The sequence below is a fragment of the Garra rufa genome, chromosome 13, assembly GCF_049309525.1.
Source record: "Garra rufa chromosome 13, GarRuf1.0, whole genome shotgun sequence".
Lineage (NCBI taxonomy): Eukaryota > Metazoa > Chordata > Actinopteri > Cypriniformes > Cyprinidae > Garra > Garra rufa.
The window spans coordinates 3734651-3755317 of NC_133373.1; the positions used below are offsets into that span (position 1 = coordinate 3734651).

Genomic DNA, 20667 nt, shown 5'->3' on the forward strand with positions numbered 1-20667 from the left:
TGGTCTATTTCAATGCATTAGATATACTTCCATTCAAAAGTTAATAAATAAAAACTTTTATTCAGCAAGGATGCATTTCATTGTTTAAAAGTGACAGCAAAGACATTAATCATTTATAAAAGGTTTGTATTTCAAATAAATTCGGTTCTTTTGAACTTTCTGTTCATCAAAGATGTGCTTTTTCTTAAGTCCAAAAGCAGCATATTTGAATTATTTCTGAAAGATTGTGAGAATTGATGAGAATAAGAAACTTACAAACAGTAAAGGAGTTTTACATTTTATTTTTGTAAGCCTAGAAAAGTCATTAAGAAAAATTATGGGAAAATTTCTATAGAGAATTTTTTTTTTCACTTTTGTTTGTTTTATTTTTTTTTAGGCCTAGAAAAGTCATCAGTAAAAATGTTGGGTAATTTCTGTAGTAAATTCTTTATTTTGTTGTTGTATGTTTTTTTTACAAGGTACAAGTCAATTCACTTTTTTTCTTACTTAAGTTTTACAGACTTAAGCCTAGAAAAGTAATTACGAAAAATTGTGGGAAAATGTCTGTAGAGAATTTTATTATTAATTATTTGTTTTCATTTTTGTTTGTTTTATATTGTTTTTTAAGCCTAGAAAATCATCAGTGAAAATTTTGGGAAAATTTCCGTTGTGGATTTTATTTTATTTATGATTTTTGTTTTGTTTTTGTTTATTTTTAAGGTACAAGACAATTCACTTTTTTCTGACTTAAATTTTCTTAAAAATGTGAAAAAAATGTATAATTTATTAAAGGTTGTATTTCTGTTAATCAAAGAATCCTAAAGCTTACACAAATATATTAAGCAGCACTGTTTTCAACATTGATAATAAGAAGAAGAAATGTTTCTTAAGCACAATAGCAGCATATTAGAATGGTTTCTGAAAGATTGTGTGACGCTAAATTTTTAATGAGAATAAGTCACTTTTATAAACATTAAAGTCGTTACAACCCCAAACTTTCCCATTCAAACCAACAGGAAGTTGATTGACTGTATCCAGAGCATCAAGTCCGACACGCCTGGCTCTGAAGATGAAGTCGGCGGTCTCCCTCCTCAGAAGCCTCTCCAGCACTGGATCTCGAGAGCTCAGTCTTCAGCGCTGCACTGCTCTGTTGTGCTCCAGCAGCTGTCTTGGATCCTCCAGTGCTGTCCTGAAGGTTCTTCTGCAGCCCCTGCTGAGGCCAGGGAGGGGGAGGTCCTGCAGGGTCAGGCCACACTGAGCCACCCGTCTCCCTTGTCCCCACACATCCAGCCACAGGCCTGCTTGCTGCGGAGAGGGGAGCAGGCTTGGAGGGAGGTGCAGCAGAAGGTGGAGAACCTAGTGAAGGAAGTGAAAGACCTGAAAGAGAAGCTGGATGGATTAGCCCATGAATCCACAGAAAGAGTTATACAAAGCTGGTAAGTGTGAGAAACGCATCACAGTTGAATTAAACTTTTCAGGAAATGTGGAAACTGAACATTTCTATGGTTCTTGTACATTTTTGTTTTGTTTTTAAGCCTAGAAGTTATTTTAGGGAAATTCCTTGAGCGAATTTTTTTTCCTCTTTTTTTTAGGCCTAGAAAAATCGTCATTAGAAATCTTGGGGAAATTTCTATAGTGAATTTTAAAAAACCATGTTTGTATTTTTTTTTATAAAAATCTTGGGCAATATAATTATTTATTCATTTATTTTTCATTTTTGTTAGTTTTCTTTTTTATTTAGTTTTTTTTTTTCCTAGAAAAGTCATTATTAAAAGTCTTAGGGAAATTGATATAGTGATTTATTTATTTATTTTTTTTTTTTTTTATTAATTGTTCATTTTTCTTTTTTCATTTTTTTTATTGTCCCAGAAAATTCATCAGTAAAAATATTGGGAACGTTTCAGTGTTTTATTTTAATTTATGGCATTATTAAAAATCTCTATAGTGAATGTTTGTTTGTCTGTTTGTTTGTTTTTATTTTTGTTATTTTTGTTTTTTTTATTAAATCAAATTAAATTTTCTTATTTTATTTTATTTTATTTTATTTTATTTGTAAAAACAAATTGGTGTAGAAAAGTCATTATTAAAAATCTTGGGGAAATTTCTATTCTGATTTTTTATTTATTTACTTTTCATATTTGTTTGTTTATTTATTTATTTAATTTTTTTTGAAAAGTCATCGGTAAAAATGTTCAATAGTGAATTTTTTGATTTGATTTAATTTAATTTTATTTTATTGACCTTAAAAAGTCATTATTAAAAATCTTGGGGAAATTTCTATAATGAATTCGGTAGTATTATTTCTTTTTTGTCTTCTTTTTTCTCCATCATAATTTTTATTTGATTTTAACTAGAAGTCATTAACAACATCATATAAAATTTTATCGTAAATATATGCATTTTTCCAACTAGATATTGCCCCTAGTCCCCCTTCAGTCTGAACTCTGTATTAAATCCTTCACCCTTTAGACTTAAATTATACATTAACATTTATCTCCTTTTTCCTCTTAAAAGGGATCACTTCACACTTTGCTGTTCCTCTCTGGACCGACTGGGCATGGTGGTGGGTCAGATGCCGGCTCTAGAGCAACTCTTTATTCCAGACGGTGTGCCGGTCCTCCAAACCCAGCCTGCCCTCATCTTCGGCCTCCAGTCTGTAAGGACAGAGGTGGACACCTGCCTCACAGAATTCACCACCTGGAAAACTCACCTGCTCTCTATCAGACAATCACAAAAACGTAAGAAAATCTAAAATAAGAGTCCTTTAAAATAATAATGGCAAAATAAAACATAACTACTAAAATCTCTTTAAGAATAACATCTTGCTTGCATTATAATTTATGATAATTTATTTTTCTTGTATACGTGCAGGACATTCTCATCCATTTTCTGCTGAGTTCTCCGGGCAGCTGGAGAAAGCAATAAACATGGTTCTGTGTGCGGTTCAGACACTTGTTAAGAGAAAGGAGAAGGAAAAACAGGAGGATCAGCAGCCAGAAACCAAGAGAGGTGAGAATTCACCCAGGATTTTACATAGAGTGTGTTTTAGAGGATCCGTCTGCGTGTGTGTTCATTTTACGTGTGCTTCTTTAGAGAGCGAATCAGAGGTGGCAGAGGACCTTTTGAAACCGGGACACTTGAGCAGGTTACTAGAAGAGGACCTGAGTGGAGACGTATCCAGTCTGTCATTACCAGAGGTCAATGGAGTCGTGACGGAGCTGCTGGAGAGACTTCGATCACACAGGGACGACTGTCGGCCCAACCAACTACAGGTCAGTCGCACACATATATAAACTGTATTTTATGCAATCAGGTTACACTGAGCAGTAAGATTTTGCTGCAGTTACAAAAAATGTAATGGTGTGAAATATTATTACAGTTTAAAATAATGGTGTTCTATATGAATATATTTTAAAATATAAATATATTCCTATGATGCCTCTGTTTTTTTTTATTCCTGTGTTTTCAGTGTCACATGATTCAACACAAGATACAAAAATAATTCTAATATGCTGATTAATTATCAATGTTGGAAACAGTTGTGTTGTTTTTTTTTTTGTTTTTTTTTGGAACCTGTGTTTTGGGATTGTTTTTTCAGGTTTTTTTCTTGATGAATAAAAGGTTAAAAAACAGCATTCATTCAAAATATAAATTTTCTTACAATATAAGTCTTTGCTATCACTTTTTATCAATTTAACACATCCTTGGTGAATAAGTATTTTTTTCCCAAAAAAAAAAAAGAATACAAATTTATTGACCCCTTTTAGATGGTAGTTTATACAAGAGATTTCTATTTTAATTTTAAATAAACATTGTTCTTTTATTTGTAACTTTTTATTTGTTAAAGAGGTTTTCACACAGGTTTGAAAAAAAAAAAAACTTTTTTTATTCTTTATTTAGTGGCGGAAATGGGCTTCCATAGAAAAAGTTTTTAATTAAATTGTAATAATAATAATAATAATAAAATTTCAAAATATATTTTTTGTGTTTTTTTGATTAAATAAACGGAGCCTTGATGAGCATAAGAAATGTCTTTAAAAACCATTAAAAATCTTACTGATCCCAAACTTTTTTAGCGGCTGTGTATGTCTAAAAAATAACAGTGGATATGTGTGTATTGAATATTTTCTATGAAGGAGTTGAAAGAGGCGTGTAGGGGTGTGGTGCGTCTGGAGCCCATGCTGTGTCTGTACTCTGAGTTGGTGAGGTATTATCTGGCTGTACTGACGGGAGCTCACCGCACCACTGGAAAGCTGCTGTCCGTCCTCGCTAACATCTTCACTGAACTCGCACAGAAGGTACATTGTCATCTGCTTGCCCACACAAGTCACTGGAGCCTTTCTGAAACAGAGTTGCTCAGTTTTTTTGCAACATTATCATCTAGTTCACTTTTTAAACCATTTTCTCCCTCTCTCTGCTATCTCTCTACAGGGTTTCTGTCTGCCCCAGGAGCTGATGGGAGGAGGAGATGGTGAGGGAGCGACAGAGTTCCATGATTATGAGGGTGGAGGAATAGGAGAAGGAGAAGGAGTGAAAGACGTCAGCGACAAAATCGAGAATGAGGATCAGGTACGAGTATGAGTAAAAAAGTGAAGGATTAGTTCACTTCCAGAATAAAAATTTCCTGATCACTTACTCATCCCCATGTCATCCAAGATGTTTTTCATCCACGTCTTTCTTTCTTCAGTCACAAAGAAATGAAGGTTTTTGAGGAAAACATTTCAGGATTTTTTCTTTGAGGGTCTAAATTGCAGATTTAATGCAGCTTCAAAGGGCTCCAGCCCTTTTAATGCAAGTTATTGCATTAAAAAATGCAAGTTATTGCATTAAAAAATGCAAGTTATTGCATTAAATTTTATTTTATTTTATTTTTAATTAAAAAAAAAATCACTAGATAAGACCTTTGAGCCCTTTAAAGCTGCATTGAAACGGCATTAGTTCACTATATGGAGAAAAATCCTGGAATGTTTTCCTCAAAAACCTTCTGGGTGTCCCCAGAATGTTTCTGTGATGTTTCAACTCAAAATACCCCGCAGATCATTTATTAAATCATTTTGAAAATGCCTGTTTTAAGCGGAACGGGCTGTTTTCATGCATGGCTCTTTAAATGCACATGAGCTTCTGCTCCCCGCCCCATTTCCAGAACAGAGTTGTGCTGTTACAGCTCATAACTGGTTTTGATTATCCTGTCTAAGGCAGTGAAATCATTTGTTTTAAACCATATTAGTTTAAACTTCTGATAACATAGTTTTCTGGAAACATGCAAATTCAGGAGCAGCATTATAATGAGATCCCTTTACTACGTTACGGAGGGAAAGAATCTGATGCGCTGTTTTTTCACATGCTTGCAGAGAAAGGCTTACCAAAACAAAGTTACTTGGTTGTCCGTTTTTTTTCATGTTTTCTGTCTTGGTAGATGCACAGGGGACCCAATTATAGCACTTAAATATGGAAAAAGTCAGATTTTCATGATATGTCACCTGGATTCAAATTGAAATTCTGTACTTGATTGAAACTTGAGTCCAAATGAATTTTGTTCAGGTTGAAGACACCTTCCAGGAGGGTCAGGAGAAGAAGGAGGAAGAGCAAAACAAACAGGACGTTAAAGAGGAGGACAATGCCATTGAAATGTCTGAAGATTTTGATGGGAAGATGCACGATGGCACAGACCGTGAGCCAGGTGACTGCACTCATGTGGATGTCAGATTGAACTGGAATTAATTTTATACATTACTTATATGTGACCCTGGACCACAAAGCCAGTCATAAGGGTACATTTTTGGAAATTTAGATTTTTTTTACATATCTGAAAACTGTATAAATAAGCTTTCCATTGATGTATGGTTTGTTAGGATAAGACTAGATTTGTCTGAGATCAAACTATTTGAAAATCTGGAATCTGAGGGTGCAAAAAAATCTAAATACTGAGAAAATCACCTTTAAAGTTGTTCAAATTAAGTTCTAAGCAATGCATATTAGCAATCAAATTTTTTATATATAATTAGAGTAGGAAATTTACAAAATATCTTAATGGAACATGATCTTTACTTAATATCCTATTGATTTGTGGCATAAAAAATACAAAATTTTGACCCAATACAGTGCTACTTAAGACTGGTTTTGTGGTCCAAGGTCACACATAACTTGAATTTCACAACCTTGATGAAAGATTAGAAAAAACATGATAACAATCTCTTGTCTCCTGTTTAGGTGAAAATGAAGAAGACTCTGATAAGGAAGAAGATGAGGAGCTGGATAAGAAGATGGGTGATCTGGGTGATGGTCAGACAGAAACTCTGGATGAGAGAATGTGGGGAGATGATGAGGATGATGACGACGATGTTGACAGTGATATAGAGGAAGAGTCTGGTCCAGGAATGGATCAGGGAGAGTCAGAGCTGGTGGCAAAGGATGACAACATGGATGCTGGAGAGTCAAACAAAGATAAGAACCAGGATAAAAATCAGCCAAAAGATGAGGAAGAAAAGGACAAAATCCATGAACAGATGGATGAGGTCAGTCCTCCACCATTTCTGTCCATCAATATCAAAACTGTGTCTTCGTGAAAGAGTATATTTGTGACCCTGAACCACAAAACCAGACTTAAGTAGCCAAAATAGCCAAAAATACACTGTATTGGTCAAAACGATGCATTTTTCATTTATGCCAAAATCATTAGGATATTAAGTAAAGATCATGTTCCATGAAGATATTTTGTAAATATACCATAAATATATCAAAACTTAATTTTTGATTAGTAATATACATTGCTAAGAACTTGATTTGGACAACTTCAAAGGCGATTTTCTCAATATTTAGATTTTTTTGCTCCCTTAGATTGCAGATTTTCCAATATATTTCTCAGCCAAATATTGTCCTATCCTAACATACCATACATCAATGGAAAGCCCATTTTTAATGCATCTGACTGGTTTTGTGGTCACATTTAAGTCCATATTTAACATGTTCATGTGTGCGTGTTTGTAGCGTGAGTTTGATGAAAATGAAGTAGACCCATACCACGGTAAGCAGGAGAAGGCGGCAGAAACAGAAACCATTGATCTGCCAGAAGATCTCAACCTAGATGAAGATGGCAAGGATGATGAAGAAGGAGGAGAAGGAGATGGTATGTTCAGTATTCAGGCATCTCCTAATAATAATTACATTTAAAGTTGTTTAAATGTAATTATTATTATATAGTGCATTGTTTTTTACAAATGTTTCTTTTGTTTCAGAGGAGAATCCATTTGATATAGATGACAAACTCATGGAGGTGGATGAGAAAAAGGAAGAAGAGAAAGATGGATCAGAGGAAGGCGGAGATGAGAAGGCAGATGAGCAACAAGAAGGACAAATAGATGAACAGGGAGAAGAAGACAAATCAGAAGAAGCAGAAAAATCTGAGAATCAAGAGCCTGAAACAGATGAAAAAGGAGAGAATGAAGAAGCAGAGGAGGAGCAGGAGGAGAAAAATCAAGGACAGGAAGAAGGGCGTGAGGAGAACAAGTCCATACCAGCTGATCAAGGGCAAAAACCAAAGGTATGTTGTTCAAATGTATTGCTATACAAACATGCAATGGGAAAAGACGTGCCTAATATTTGAAATCTAACATTTCACAGGAGGAAGAGAATGAGGCTGAGGAGGATGAGGCACAGATGGAATCTGCAGAGAGGAAGGAGCATGCGTCAGATGGGCAGACAGGAGAGGAGAACGTTCAGAGTGACACCGCAGTAGAGCTGGCTGGAGCTGCGTCAGAAAAAGACCAGGCAAAGGAGGTGAGCAAAAAATGCTTAATGTTTGCAGATGTCGGTTTTATTTCTAAAAGAAAAAAAGTAAATTTCTTTGAAAACAAAAAAACTTTTTCGAGTAATCAGTGACTTACATGAGATCACAGCAATTAACAAACATGATTTAATAATCCAATCAGTTCCTAGTAGACAATATGATAATATTTAATATTTAACTCACTATAGGGAACATTAAAGGCACAAGATATAAAAATTTTTGATTCAAATATCCAAAAACCACTAGAACGGTGTTATATAAATTGCAACCTTGTGTACTTACATTATCCTAAATGTTTTGAGGATTGTTTAAATACAGAGAAATAAGCTATTTTAATTAGTGTAAAGGACTGTGGCATTGCTTCGCCTGCCAATAACGTCATACACCCTCAATTTTCCGGTTTCATTTTGTAGAAAACATGGAAACCCCAAGGACACTTTAATATGTTGTGCATTTTATTAGACAGGTGATGAACGCACAGAGTAGCATTATAACAGAACTTTCAACACACTCAAATGTACACTATATTGCCAAAAGTATTGAAACCGTTGTTTGTTTTGAATATGCGCCCTCTAGTGGCAAAACATACATATTACATATTGTGCCTTTAAAAGTGATTTCCAGGCCTAGAAAAGCCATAAATATTCAATAAATACTTAAAATGATATTTCTGTAGTCATTATTATTTTTGTCAATTTTGGAGCTTGGTTATGTAAATCATCAATGTAAATGATGCATGTTCGTAGGAGGATGGCAGCGGTGCAGCGGATGCCAGTCAGTCTGAGGGACATGACTCCAAGCTGATGGCGAGGATGAGTTCACAAAAACAGAGGCAGAAAAACACACAGGTCAGTGTGTGTAATGACATCCTGTTTCACATGACAATTATTTGCTTATTTATTATTATTATTATTAACCTATTTGTGACCCTGGACCACAAAACCAGTCATAAGGTTAAATTTTACAAAACTGAGATATATGCATCATATGGAAGCTCAATAAATAAGCTTTCTATTGATGTATAGTTTGTTAGGATAGGACAATATTTGGCCGAGATACATCTATTTGAAAATCTAGAATCTGAGGGTGCAAAAAAATCTAAATACTGAGAAAATCACCTTTAAAGTTGTCCAAATTAAGTTCTTAACAATGCATATTACTAATCAAAAATTACATTTTGATAAGTTTACAGTAGGAATTTTACAAAAAATCTTAATGTAACATGATCTTTACTTAATTTCCTAATGATTTTTGACATAAAAGAAAAATCAATAATTTTGACCCATACAATGTATTTTTGGCTATTGCTACAAATATACCCCAGCGACTTAAGACTGGTTTTGTGGTTCAGGGTCACATTTTGTCTTGTTGCTGGACCACAAAACCAGTCATAAGGGTACTTTTTTTTAATTGATGTATATATTACAGCTGAATAAATAAGCTGATGTATGGTTTGTTAGGATAGGATAATAGTTGGCAGAGACAGAAAATCTGTAATCTTGAGGGTGCAAAAAAATCTAAATATTGAGAAAATTGTCCAAATGAAGTTCTTAGCAATGCATATTACTAATCAAAAATTAAGTTTGGATATATCTACCGTAGGAAATTTACAAAATATCTTCATGGAACATGATCTTTACTTCATAACCTAATGATTTTAGGCATAGAAGAAAATGTGATAATTGTGACCCATACAGTGTATTGTTGGCTATTGCTACAAATATGTGACCCTGGACCACAAAACCAGTCATAAGTGTAAATTTGTCAAAATTGAGATTCTTACGTCATCTGAAAGCCGAGTAAATAATCTTTCCATTGATATATTGTTTGTTAAAATGGGACAATGTTTGACTGAGATACAACTATTTGAAAACCTGGAATCTGAGGGTGCAAAAAAAACTAATTATTGAGAAAATTGCCTTAAAAGTTGTCCTAAAGAAGTTCTTAGCAATGCATATTACTAATCAAAAATCAAGTTTTGATATATTTATGGTAGAAAATTTACAAAATATCTTCTTGGAACATGATCTTTACTTAATATGCTAATGATTTTTGGCATAAAAGAAAAATCGATAATTTTGACCCATACAATGTATTTTTGGCTATTGCTACAAATATACCCCAGCGACTTAAGACTGGTTTTGTGGTCCAGGGTCACATATACCTGTGCTACTTAAGACTTACGTTTTGTGGTTCAGGGTCACATATAGAAAAGGCTGATGTTCTCTCTTATTTATTTATTTTTTTTCTACCAGAGCTTCAAACGCAAACCTGGACAGGCCGATAACGAACGCTCGATGGGTGATTATAATGAGCGTGTGAATAAGCGCTTGCGTACGGTTGACAACAGAGAGGAGAAAACACAGGATCAGTCTCAGCCCAACACTCAACAGGAGTCTGACCTGTATGAGCACGTAAAACAGGGAGAGGAGAGATACGATGCTCAGACATACGGTGAGGACTTGTTTACTATTGTTTTGTGTAAAATGGACACATAATGTTTAATTTTGTAATTCAGAAATGTTGAGCTGTGGTGCTCATGTGAGTAAGACGGGTTTGAATCTGCCCTGCAACGTGTTCCAATCCTCATAAACAGTGTGTAGAAGAGATACCACAAGAGTCACATTCTCTGACTGTTTTCTTAATAGATGCTGCCAGTGCAGAACAGCAGAACCCGACTGGCGTGAAACAGGAAGATGAGGAAGAAGACATTGCAATGGATGTGGAGGAAGAGAAGGACCTGCATGCTGGTGAAGCCCAGGAGCTTAAACCAGAGAAGCTAAACGACAATAAAGCTTCTCAGAAAGGTTGAATATTAGCATGCACCAATTTGGTCCACATACAGTCAAACCAAAAATTATTTAGACACCAGATGTAATGTTTGATCATTTTGTACTAGTGGATGCAGAACAGCTAAGTGAGGATAGCAAAATAAAGTAAACTGTGACATATTATAGCCAAAAATTCTTCACACAGTGGACTACCAGTAAAATTTGGGACCAAAAATGATCATTATTGACATTATCAAGATGAATTTGTTCTGAAACAGTTCAAATCTGAGTTCTTGTCATATTTTATTACCATTTTCTAAACTATAGCGAATAAACTGTGATAATGTGAGAAAAATTGAAGATGTCTGAATAAAATTTGGTTTGACTGTAATTCATTTGTGATTATCAAGATGAATTTGTTGTGACAGTTGTGAACTCTTGAGTTCTTGTCATATTTTATTACCATTTTCTAAACTATACGAATAAACTGTGATAGTGTGAGAAATGTTGAAGGTGTTTGAATAAATTTTGGTTTGACTTTACATGTAACCTGTGTGTCCGTGTATAACATCTATCCATTCTCCATTAGGTTTGGAGTGTGGGGACATGGAGGCACAGAAACAGGCCGATGAGGAAGAAATGGAGAAGCCAGAGACAGAAAGGAGCAGTAATGAAGAAGAGATGAAAGAGAGGAGTGACGAGTCCACCATCCACACTGTGCCTGAACTACTGATGGACGTACAAAAGGTACGTTGTTTTACGATTACTCCAAAAGAAAAATGTCTTTAAGAGCAGTAGGGTTTGTTTTTGGAAGAAATTAATACTGTAATTCAGCATGGATGCATACAATTGAGCAAAAGTGACAGTAAAGACATCTTAAAAGATTTCCATTTGGAACAAATTATGTTCGATTGAACTCTCTATTGATAATAAAACAAAAACAAAAAAACACAAAAATATAAGAAATGTTTCATGAGCACCAAATCGACATGCCACTAACAACTATTTTTATATCGATTAATCTATCAACTAATTTCCCACAAAAAATCAACAATTTAACTTAAGAACATTTTATTTTTAATAAAATCAATTTATTGGAGTGTATTTGGTTTTTTTTAAATGTAATGGAACCATTAAAATGGAATCCAGAAAAGTAATGGAAATGAATTTAGTAAAAACAAAACTAAAACTCAAGTAATTATACCGGCTTTTTGATTTAAATTGAAAAAATTTGGAAATAAAACTGATTTTGTAGGGTCCTGTGTTTTTTTTATATAAATTTTCTGTGGTAATAAACACTCAGAGTGATGTTTAAACTTTAAAAAGTTTAAACTTTTATTTTGAAATCATGATGAACACTTAGCATGATTAGAAAGATATTGATGTAAACTGCTAGTGAAAATGCGTCTATATTACATTTTGTATATAAATTGTACATCAATTTGTGTTCTATCAGGTACCTCTGAAGAACCCAGAGGAGCTGAGAAGAGAGATGGAGCTGCAGTTGGAGGCCTGGCAGAGACAGACTTTAGGATCCCCAGAAGAGGTGACATTATAAACCAGTCACATGACAACTGTGCTTCTTCTCTTTACCTCACATATTGAAACTGTAGTATTTTTATTTTTCATTCATGCTATTTGTTCTTTGTTTTTTTCCCCTTCTTACTCCATGTCTCTCAGGAGAGTGCGGCAGCAGCGCTGTGGCATAAATACCAGACCCTGACGTCTCCTCTGTCCCAGCAGCTCTGTGAGCAGCTTCGCCTTGTCTTGGAGCCCACACAGGCTGCCAAACTCAGGTCGGTCCTTAAACCTTCCCAGCCAACCTCAAAAGAAGCATTTCTATTCTATTGAAGGATTAGTTCACCTCCAGAACAAAAATTTGATTTAAAATGTTCAAATCTTTATTTCTTCAGTCGTAAAGAAATAGTTTTTTGAGGAAAACCCTTCAGGATTTTTCTCCATATAGTGGACTTCAATGGTGCCCCCGAGTTTGAACTTCCAAAATGCAGCTTCAAAAGGGCTCTAAATGATCCCAGCCGAGGAAGAAGGGTCTTATCTAGTGAAACGATCAGTTATTCAAAAAATATATAATAGTAAAAAATACAATTTATATTCTTTTTAATCTCTTTTTAATGCTCGTCTTGTCTATTTCTGTGTTTTTCTGCTTCATGGCAGTTAGGATATGTCGAAAAACTCCCATCTCATTTTCTCCCTCAACTTAAGAGTCATCCTACATCGCTGTTTGACCCTTTTTTGAAAAGGCTGTTTGATCTTCTTTGCATGTTCACTTTGCAACCACTAAGAGAAAATGAGATGGGAGTTTTTGACATAACCTAACTGTATTGAACCGGAGATGCACATTGCAGAGAAAGACAAGACAAGCATTTGAGGTAAAAAAAAGTATATAAATTGTAATTTAAAAATAAAAAATAACCTTTTTTTCACTAGATAAGACATTTATTCCTGGGCTAGGATCTTTTACAGCCCTTTGCAGGTGCATTTAAACTGCATTTTATAAGTTCAAACTCGGGGCACAATAGAAGTCCACTATATGGAGAAAAATCTGAATAGTTTTCCTCAAAACAACATAATTTCTTTACAAATGAAGAAGAAAGCTATGAACATTCTGGATGACAAGAGCGTACATTAGCTGTATTTTTTTTTTTTCTATCAGTTCAGACCCTAAACATTTTACTTATCCATTAACACTGTTTTAATGATTCTACACAGGGGAGACTTCCGCACAGGCAAACGGCTGAACATGCGCAAGGTCATTCCTTACATCGCCAGTCAGTTCCGCAAAGATAAGATCTGGCTGAGGAGAACAAAACCCAGTAAGAGAAACTACCAGATCTGCCTGGCTGTGGATGACTCTTCCAGTATGGTGGACAACCACTCCAAACAGGTACAGTCTCCCGAAATCACTTTAGATATTAAATATCACCTGCTGAATTCAAGTCATTATCATCATGATCAAAAGAATTCAGAATAATGGTAGCAGGGTGCACAGACCCTTGGAGGGACATGGGAAAAATCTTGTAGAAATCACATGGCAAAAGGACAAAAGGTCACTGTAGCATTGGCGATTAAAGTGGAAGGGGCTTGAGCTGTACAAAAGCATACAAAAACTCCCTGATGTCACTTCTTTTAGATGTGGTTGTTTATTTTTGGGTGAACTATTCCTTTAAGGTGCAGTACTGCCACCTACTATGAACCTCTTAAAATGAAAAGATGTGTTACCTTACTTATTTTAATAAATATTTGACTTTGTGTCTGTCTCTGTAGCTGGCCTTTGAGTCGGTTTCTGTCATAGTGAACGCTCTCACACTTTTGGAAGTGGGTCAGGTGTCTGTGTGCAGGTGAGTTCAGTGAATGTTTGTTTTCTTTACCCCTCTTAGGGCTGAATACAAAATATTGGAGGAAAGATTCTTAGTTTTTCTATTTTTGCTTTAATAAATAACTCATGCATGCATACACAAACTAATTTAACTATCTTTTGATTCATTTTCTATAGTTTTGGAGAGAATGTCCAGCTGCTGCATCCCTTCCACCAGCAGTTCAATGACCAAACAGGAGCAAAAATACTGCGGCTCTGTCAGTTCCAGCAGAAAAAGACCAGAATAGCTCAAGTAAGTATCTCTGGTTTTTCTGATTGTCTTGATTTTATGTGTTTTATGTGTTACAAATATTTATATTATCTTGTTATGTTTTTAAGCTAATATGTGACTGTGGACCACAAAAACGGTCTTAAGTAACACGTGTTTATTTGTAGCAATAGTCAAAAATACATTTTATGGGTCAAAATTATTGATTTTCCCTTTATGCCAAAAATCATTAGGATATTAAGTAAAGATCATGTTCCATGACGATATTTTGTACATTTCCTACCATGAATATATCAAAACTTAATTTATGATAAGTAATATGCATTGCTAAGAACTTCATTTAGACAACATTAAAGGCAATTTTCTCAGTGTTTAAATTTTTTTTTTGCACCCTCAGATTCCAGATTTTCAAATAGTTGCATCTCAGCCAAATATTATCCTATCCTAACAAAGCTTGTGTGTTCAGCTTTCAAATGATATATAAATCTCAGTTTCAAATAAATTGACCCTTATGACTGGTTTTGTGGTCCAGGGTCACATATGGATTGTGATGACTGTCAGAATTTTATCCCACTGCAAATCATTTGCAATATTATTATCTTTCAGTTTTTAGAGACTTCAACAAGTATGTTCATGGCAGCCAAACAGCAGACCCCTGGCTCGACAAACACTGGTAAAATAATTAATCACATTGGTGTAAACAAAGCACCCCTTAGTTATGACTCTTGTTTACTTTCTGATCTAATGCATTTCTATAATTAGTTTTTTCCTCTCTTCCTCCTAACAGAAACGTCTCAGTTGCTGCTAATAGTATCTGATGGTCGTGGTTTGTTCTTGGAGGGGAAAGAAAGAGTCGCAGCTGCCGTTCAGGCTGCTCGCAGCGCAAACATCTTTGTCATATTTGTAGTGCTGGATAACCCCAACTCCAGGGTGAGAAATCAGGATTTCATCTTTACAATGCAGGTTTAGCTAAAAAGCATCATGGTTGCGGAAAAACCGTGAGAGATAGTCTTTACGGCTACAAAATAGTTAGATTTAAAAAAAGAGAAACATTATGTTGATTAGATGTCATTTTCCAAATGTTCTCTGCTTATTACAAGAGCTTGTCACCCAGCGGTAAGCGCTGTTATTCAACAGAATTAACGTTAGATAGTGGGATAGATCCGAAACAGGGATGATGTTTTTTCTGGTGGCAGAAAACTCACTATTTTTGAGTTAAATCAAGTTATAAAGTCTGAATTAGGAGATATAAACTTGCGTTTGCGAGGGAAAAAAAAGTCTTAATTGTGAGATAAAATAAATATGTAAAAATCTTAATAGTAATAGGTTTAAATAACATTTCATGCTATAACTGTAGGGCTAAAACAATACGTCCCTTATGAACAGCATATGTATATATAATGTAGGCCTATTGTTTAAATGAAATTTATGCTTTAAATGTAGCAGTTTTCATCCATAGTCTGTCAGTTTAAATGTCTGTTTAGCTTCAAATGGTGTCTTTGATGACAGTATTCTATAAAAATGATTTGCATTCCAATTTTGACATGAAAAGGTGAAAAAATATATATTTTTTCTCTTATTCCATGGATTTTACCCATTTACCTCCACTTGTTACCACTGCAAACACTAAGCGCACAGAGCTGCAAGTGATGTAACTGTGATGTCTACTCTAAATTGGTCTATTCGGTTTTTTTACTTCAGATAAATTAGCATTTATACAATTGTAAACATTTTAATGTTTTGATTTTGACTTCAAACAATTATGAAAAAACAATAATCGAGATAAAACGATTATTGCTTCTCATTCCGCCCCTTTGTGCGCTTTCGCTCCTATATAAAAGCCTAATTTCACATCCAAATCAGTAAAATCATGTATTTGCATAAAATGGGATGTGCTTGATTTATTAATGTTTATTTGATGTGATGTTTTTAAAAGCACAAAAGAGAATTTCGGCTTTTCTGTGTATGCGTTGAGAGACGGAGCAGAACACGGACAAGTAAAGTGAACGATTAGCTTAAGATATGTACCTCAACGGTCAAATACATGCAAATATATGTCAGAATGCAGCGTTTGGTGGTTATTCGTTATGTCTCAAATTAAATGCTGAGAAAAATCCGTGTGTTACAGTATATTGGATCCGTGCAGCTCTTAAAGGAACACTCCACTTTTTTTGGAAATAGGCTCATTCTCCAACTCCCCCCGAGTTAATAAGTCGAGTTTTACTGTTTTGAAATCCATTCAGCCGTTCTCCTGTTCTGGCGATATCACTTTTAGCATAGCTTAGCATAGATCATTGAATCCTATTAGACCAATAGCATTGCGTTTAAAAATGTTTTAAAACGAGTTTCAAAATTTGTCCTATTTAAAACTTGACTCTTCTGTAGTTATATCGTGCACTAAGACCGGTGGAAATGCAAAGCTGCGAGTTTCTAGGCTGATAAGATTAGGACCTACACTTCCATTCCGGCGTAATAGTCAAGGAAGTTTGCTGCCGTAATATGGCCGAAGCAGGCGGAGTATTATCAGAAATGAGTTCCCAGCTAGTTTAGCATTTGCACATGTGCTGTGTGGTATTACTGCTCCTGCTTCACTCTTATTACTGCAGCAAACTTCCTTGACTATTACGCCGGAATGGGAGTGTAGTTCCTAATCTTATCAGCCTAGAAACTCGCAGCTTTGCATTTCCGCCGGTCTTAGTACACGATATAACTACAGAAGAGTCAAGTCTTAAATAGGACAAATACCGAAACTCGTGGGTCATTTTTGAACGTGATGCTAATGGTCTAATAGGATTCAATGATCTATGCTAAGCTATGCTAAAAGTGATATCGCCAGAACAGGAGAACGGCTGAATGGATTTCAAAACGGTAAAACTCAATTTATTAACTCGGGGGGAGTTGAAGAATGAGCCTATTTCCAAAAAAAGTGGAGTGTTCCTTTAAAGTGGCCACAAGTAATATTCCTTCTGTTGTCGCTGTGCTTAATGTTCATCCAACAACAAAAGACAAAGACTAAATCACTCACTGCTCTTGACGGAGGGACTTTCGTAGTTTTTATAAGAAACAAAGCATGTTTAATTCTTACAGTAAAGACTATTCTGTTTTATTTCACACCCCCGCCTATTTTAATGTATATTAATTCATGAATCTCTCCATGTTAGGACTCCGTATTGGATATCAAAGTGCCCATATTTAAAGAGCCGGGTGAGCTGCCGGAGATTCGATCCTATATGGAGGAGTTCCCCTTCCCCTTCTACGTGATCTTGCGAAATGTGAACGCCCTCCCAGAGACACTGAGTGATGCTTTGAGACAGTGGTTCGAGCTCGTCATCGCCACAGACCAGTAACGGACCGCATGAGGGGCCAGAAGACACAACTGTAAAAGTGAAGTTCCACTGCTGCTAGTCGTCCCAAACATCAGTGCACACAGCGCACACACAAAGACATTAAAACAGGCTGCTGTACATGTGCCTTTTTCTTAAGTTTATTTTATTGAATTTGTAGTCTGATGTGGTTTCTCCTTTTCATTCTCAGTTTTCCCACTGTTGTTACCATCAATTAACTTTGCACGTCTTTTGTTTTATTTTTTCTGTAACTGCGAGGAAATGTGATGCCCATGTGTGAAAAAAGCTAGAAGATACCTCCAACCCAGCAGTATTTCCCACCCCCTTTTCTCATCCTGTATGCATCCAGTTTGTAAATGTGAAAAATGTAGTGTGAATGGCACTGCCAATGTTTGATAATGTCATTTGCAAAAAGTCCAACTGCATGTCAGTAATCACCTTCACTGGGAAAAATGCTTTTCTTGCTTAGATTTTTTTTGTCTTGTTTTGTCAGTTTGGTTTCCAGCCAAAATATTTTAAAAAAATTAAATCAAGAAGGATTTCCTAGATGAGTAAAAATAATTGTCTTGTTTTCAAAAAAACAAAAAAAATTAAATGAGTTTGTGCTTTGAACAAGCTAAATAATTTGTCAATGGGGTAAGCAAAAAAACCTTATTTCAAACAGAAAACAGATTTATTTTTCTTACCCTAAAGGCAAATTATTTAGCTTGTTTCAAGCATAAATGCGCTTAATTTTGACAATTTTACTCGTCTAAATAATCCTTCTTGATTTTAATATTTTTAGATATTTTGGCTGGAAACAAGACAAAAAATCTAAGTAAGAAAAGCATTTTTTGCAGCATTCAGACCCATTTATGGTTATCTAGAAGAACTATGTGCCTTTACAAAAACCCACGTTCCCATCTAGACGTTCTCAATGAAAACTTTGGTACTGACTCATCATCCACACTGTATATTTGAAAGCATTCTGACTAGTGAATCACTGGCTGTTTCTTCTTTTACAACCAGAAGCACAATTTCTGCAAGAGAAGAAGACTTTTGCATTTGTCTGGGATTTCAGTCACTGTTCTATATGCTACAGATCTTCGATATTTAACCTCATAGACAATAGCTGCATCTCCTACTAGACATATCTAGTTTTAAACATTTCACTTTTGAAGTATTTTGATTCCGTTACGTTTTGCACAATTTTCTGCTCAATCTGTGCATTCTCTGTTTAAGAAAGCAGCGTCAAAAAACAAACTCTTTGATCATGTACACAGTGCCCAAAAGCAACAGTAACCTGATATAGGTCTTCTTCATCTCGGTTCATGCCATGATACTTGCTGATAACCGTGGAAATAACAATAAAACATTTTTGACATGTTTTCATTATGATCTGAATTGACAGATGACTTTGATTTTGTAATGAAAAGCTATTAATCTTCTAATTCACATAAATTTTCCACTATGGATAACATTTCTAGAAGACTGCACTGCAAAAAATGCTTTTCCAGCTTAGATTTTTTGTCTTGTTTGCAGCCAAAATATCAATAGTCAAAATTAAGTGAGTTTTTGCTTAGAACAAGCTAAATAATCTGAATAAAATATTTTATTTCGAACAGAAAACAAGATTATTTTTCTTACCCCATTGGCAGATTATTTTGCTCGTTTCAAGCAAAAATGCTTCATTTTGACTTGGTTTCTGAAAACAAGACAATCATTTTTACTCATCTAGAAAATCCTTCTTGATTTAAGAATTTTTAGATATTTGGGCTGGAAACAAGACAAAAAATCTAAGCTAGAAAAGCATTTTTTTTGCAGTGTGAAAGTGAATTGTTGTTAGGGTTAGGTTCTACATTAGGAATGCAGTTTATTTATCTATTTATCAGGCATCCCTGCAGAAAAAAAATAGCTTCATGTAGTATGTTTTGGGACTTATTCCATTAGGATTTAGTGGATTTAACAAGTCACCAATAGAAGGCGACCAATTACCAATAGAGACCAACAGGCACCATTATATTTTCCATTAAAACCAGTAAAACCATTACAAATTCGTAAAAAACAAATTCAGCAGCGATGTAAATGTAGATATATTATTATAAATAGAGTTTTATGACTACAAAATGAACATCTCTATTTAAGAATTTTTTGTAGCATATAGACTTATACCCAGCAAACACAACATTGCTTTTATTATTGGTGCCATGTTCCATTTTTACAATGGTAAGGTTGCTGTCTATATGTTTATTACATTGTTTTCCTTTAATTCGATTATTTTTTTTACTTAGATATTTTACGTGTTTATGTATTCCTTATATACACTACCAGTCTCTTCTTCTCACCAATCCTGCATTTATTGTATCCAAAGTACAGCAAAAACAGTAAAATTCTGAAATATTTTTACTATTTAAAACTGCTTTCTATTTGAATCTATTTTGAAAATGTAATTTATTCCTGTGATTTTAAAGCTGAATTTTCAGCATCATTACTACAGTCACATGATCCTTCAGAAATGATTATAATATTCTGATCTGCTGCTCAAAAACACTTTTATTATAATTATGTTGAAAACAGCTGAGTAGATTTTTTTCAGGTTTCTTTGATGAATAGACAATTCAGAAGAACAGCATTTATCGAAATAACAAACCTTTTGTAACTTTATAAATGTCTTTATCACTTTTGATCATTTCAAAGCATCCTTGCTAAATAAAAGTATTAGTTTCTTTAATTTCTTTACAAAAAAACTCCAAAAAATACAAATATATGATAATTTATAAGTATATAATAATGCTATATAGTGTATAATGATACAAAAGCTTTTTATTTCAGGTAAATGCTGATCTTTGGATCTTTCTGTTCATCAAAAAATCCTGAAAAAAAATTCTCAACTGTTTTAAATATTGATAATAATAATAATAATATTTCTTGAACAGCAAACCAGCATATTAGAATGATTTCTGAAGGATTATGTGACACTGTAGCTTTGATCACAAGAATAAATAACATTTTCAAAATAGATTCAAATAGAAAGCAGTTTTAAATAGTAAAAATATTTCACAGTATTACTGCTTTTGCTGTATTTGCTGTAGAAAAAATATATAAAAAATATTCTCTTCAGAAATCATTTAAAAAATCTTACTAAAAATCTTATGTAGTCAGAATTGCAAGATATAAACTCAATTCTGAGAAAAAAAAGTCAT

The 20667-nt window shown here is 34.4% G+C and overlaps 1 protein-coding gene across 1 annotated transcript in view; it reads left to right on the forward strand.

Annotated features, from left to right (window-relative positions):
* Positions 1–18862, forward strand: part of mdn1 (midasin AAA ATPase 1) — a 79428-nt gene extending 60566 nt beyond the window's left edge. The window contains exons 74-96 of the mRNA XM_073816605.1: positions 996–1415; positions 2494–2717; positions 2851–2988; positions 3073–3251; positions 4116–4277; positions 4411–4548; positions 5521–5659; positions 6190–6494; positions 6967–7105; positions 7215–7519; positions 7600–7755; positions 8512–8613; positions 10021–10219; positions 10414–10572; positions 11126–11283; positions 11993–12082; positions 12217–12332; positions 13267–13441; positions 13822–13895; positions 14051–14165; positions 14748–14814; positions 14929–15071; positions 17303–18862. Of these exons, the coding sequence (XP_073672706.1) occupies positions 996–1415; positions 2494–2717; positions 2851–2988; positions 3073–3251; positions 4116–4277; positions 4411–4548; positions 5521–5659; positions 6190–6494; positions 6967–7105; positions 7215–7519; positions 7600–7755; positions 8512–8613; positions 10021–10219; positions 10414–10572; positions 11126–11283; positions 11993–12082; positions 12217–12332; positions 13267–13441; positions 13822–13895; positions 14051–14165; positions 14748–14814; positions 14929–15071; positions 17303–17488 (3889 nt within the window). The 3' untranslated portion in view covers positions 17489–18862. The remainder of the gene's footprint in view (positions 1–995; positions 1416–2493; positions 2718–2850; positions 2989–3072; positions 3252–4115; positions 4278–4410; positions 4549–5520; positions 5660–6189; positions 6495–6966; positions 7106–7214; positions 7520–7599; positions 7756–8511; positions 8614–10020; positions 10220–10413; positions 10573–11125; positions 11284–11992; positions 12083–12216; positions 12333–13266; positions 13442–13821; positions 13896–14050; positions 14166–14747; positions 14815–14928; positions 15072–17302) is intronic.
* Positions 18863–20667: the final 1805 nt, after the last annotated feature.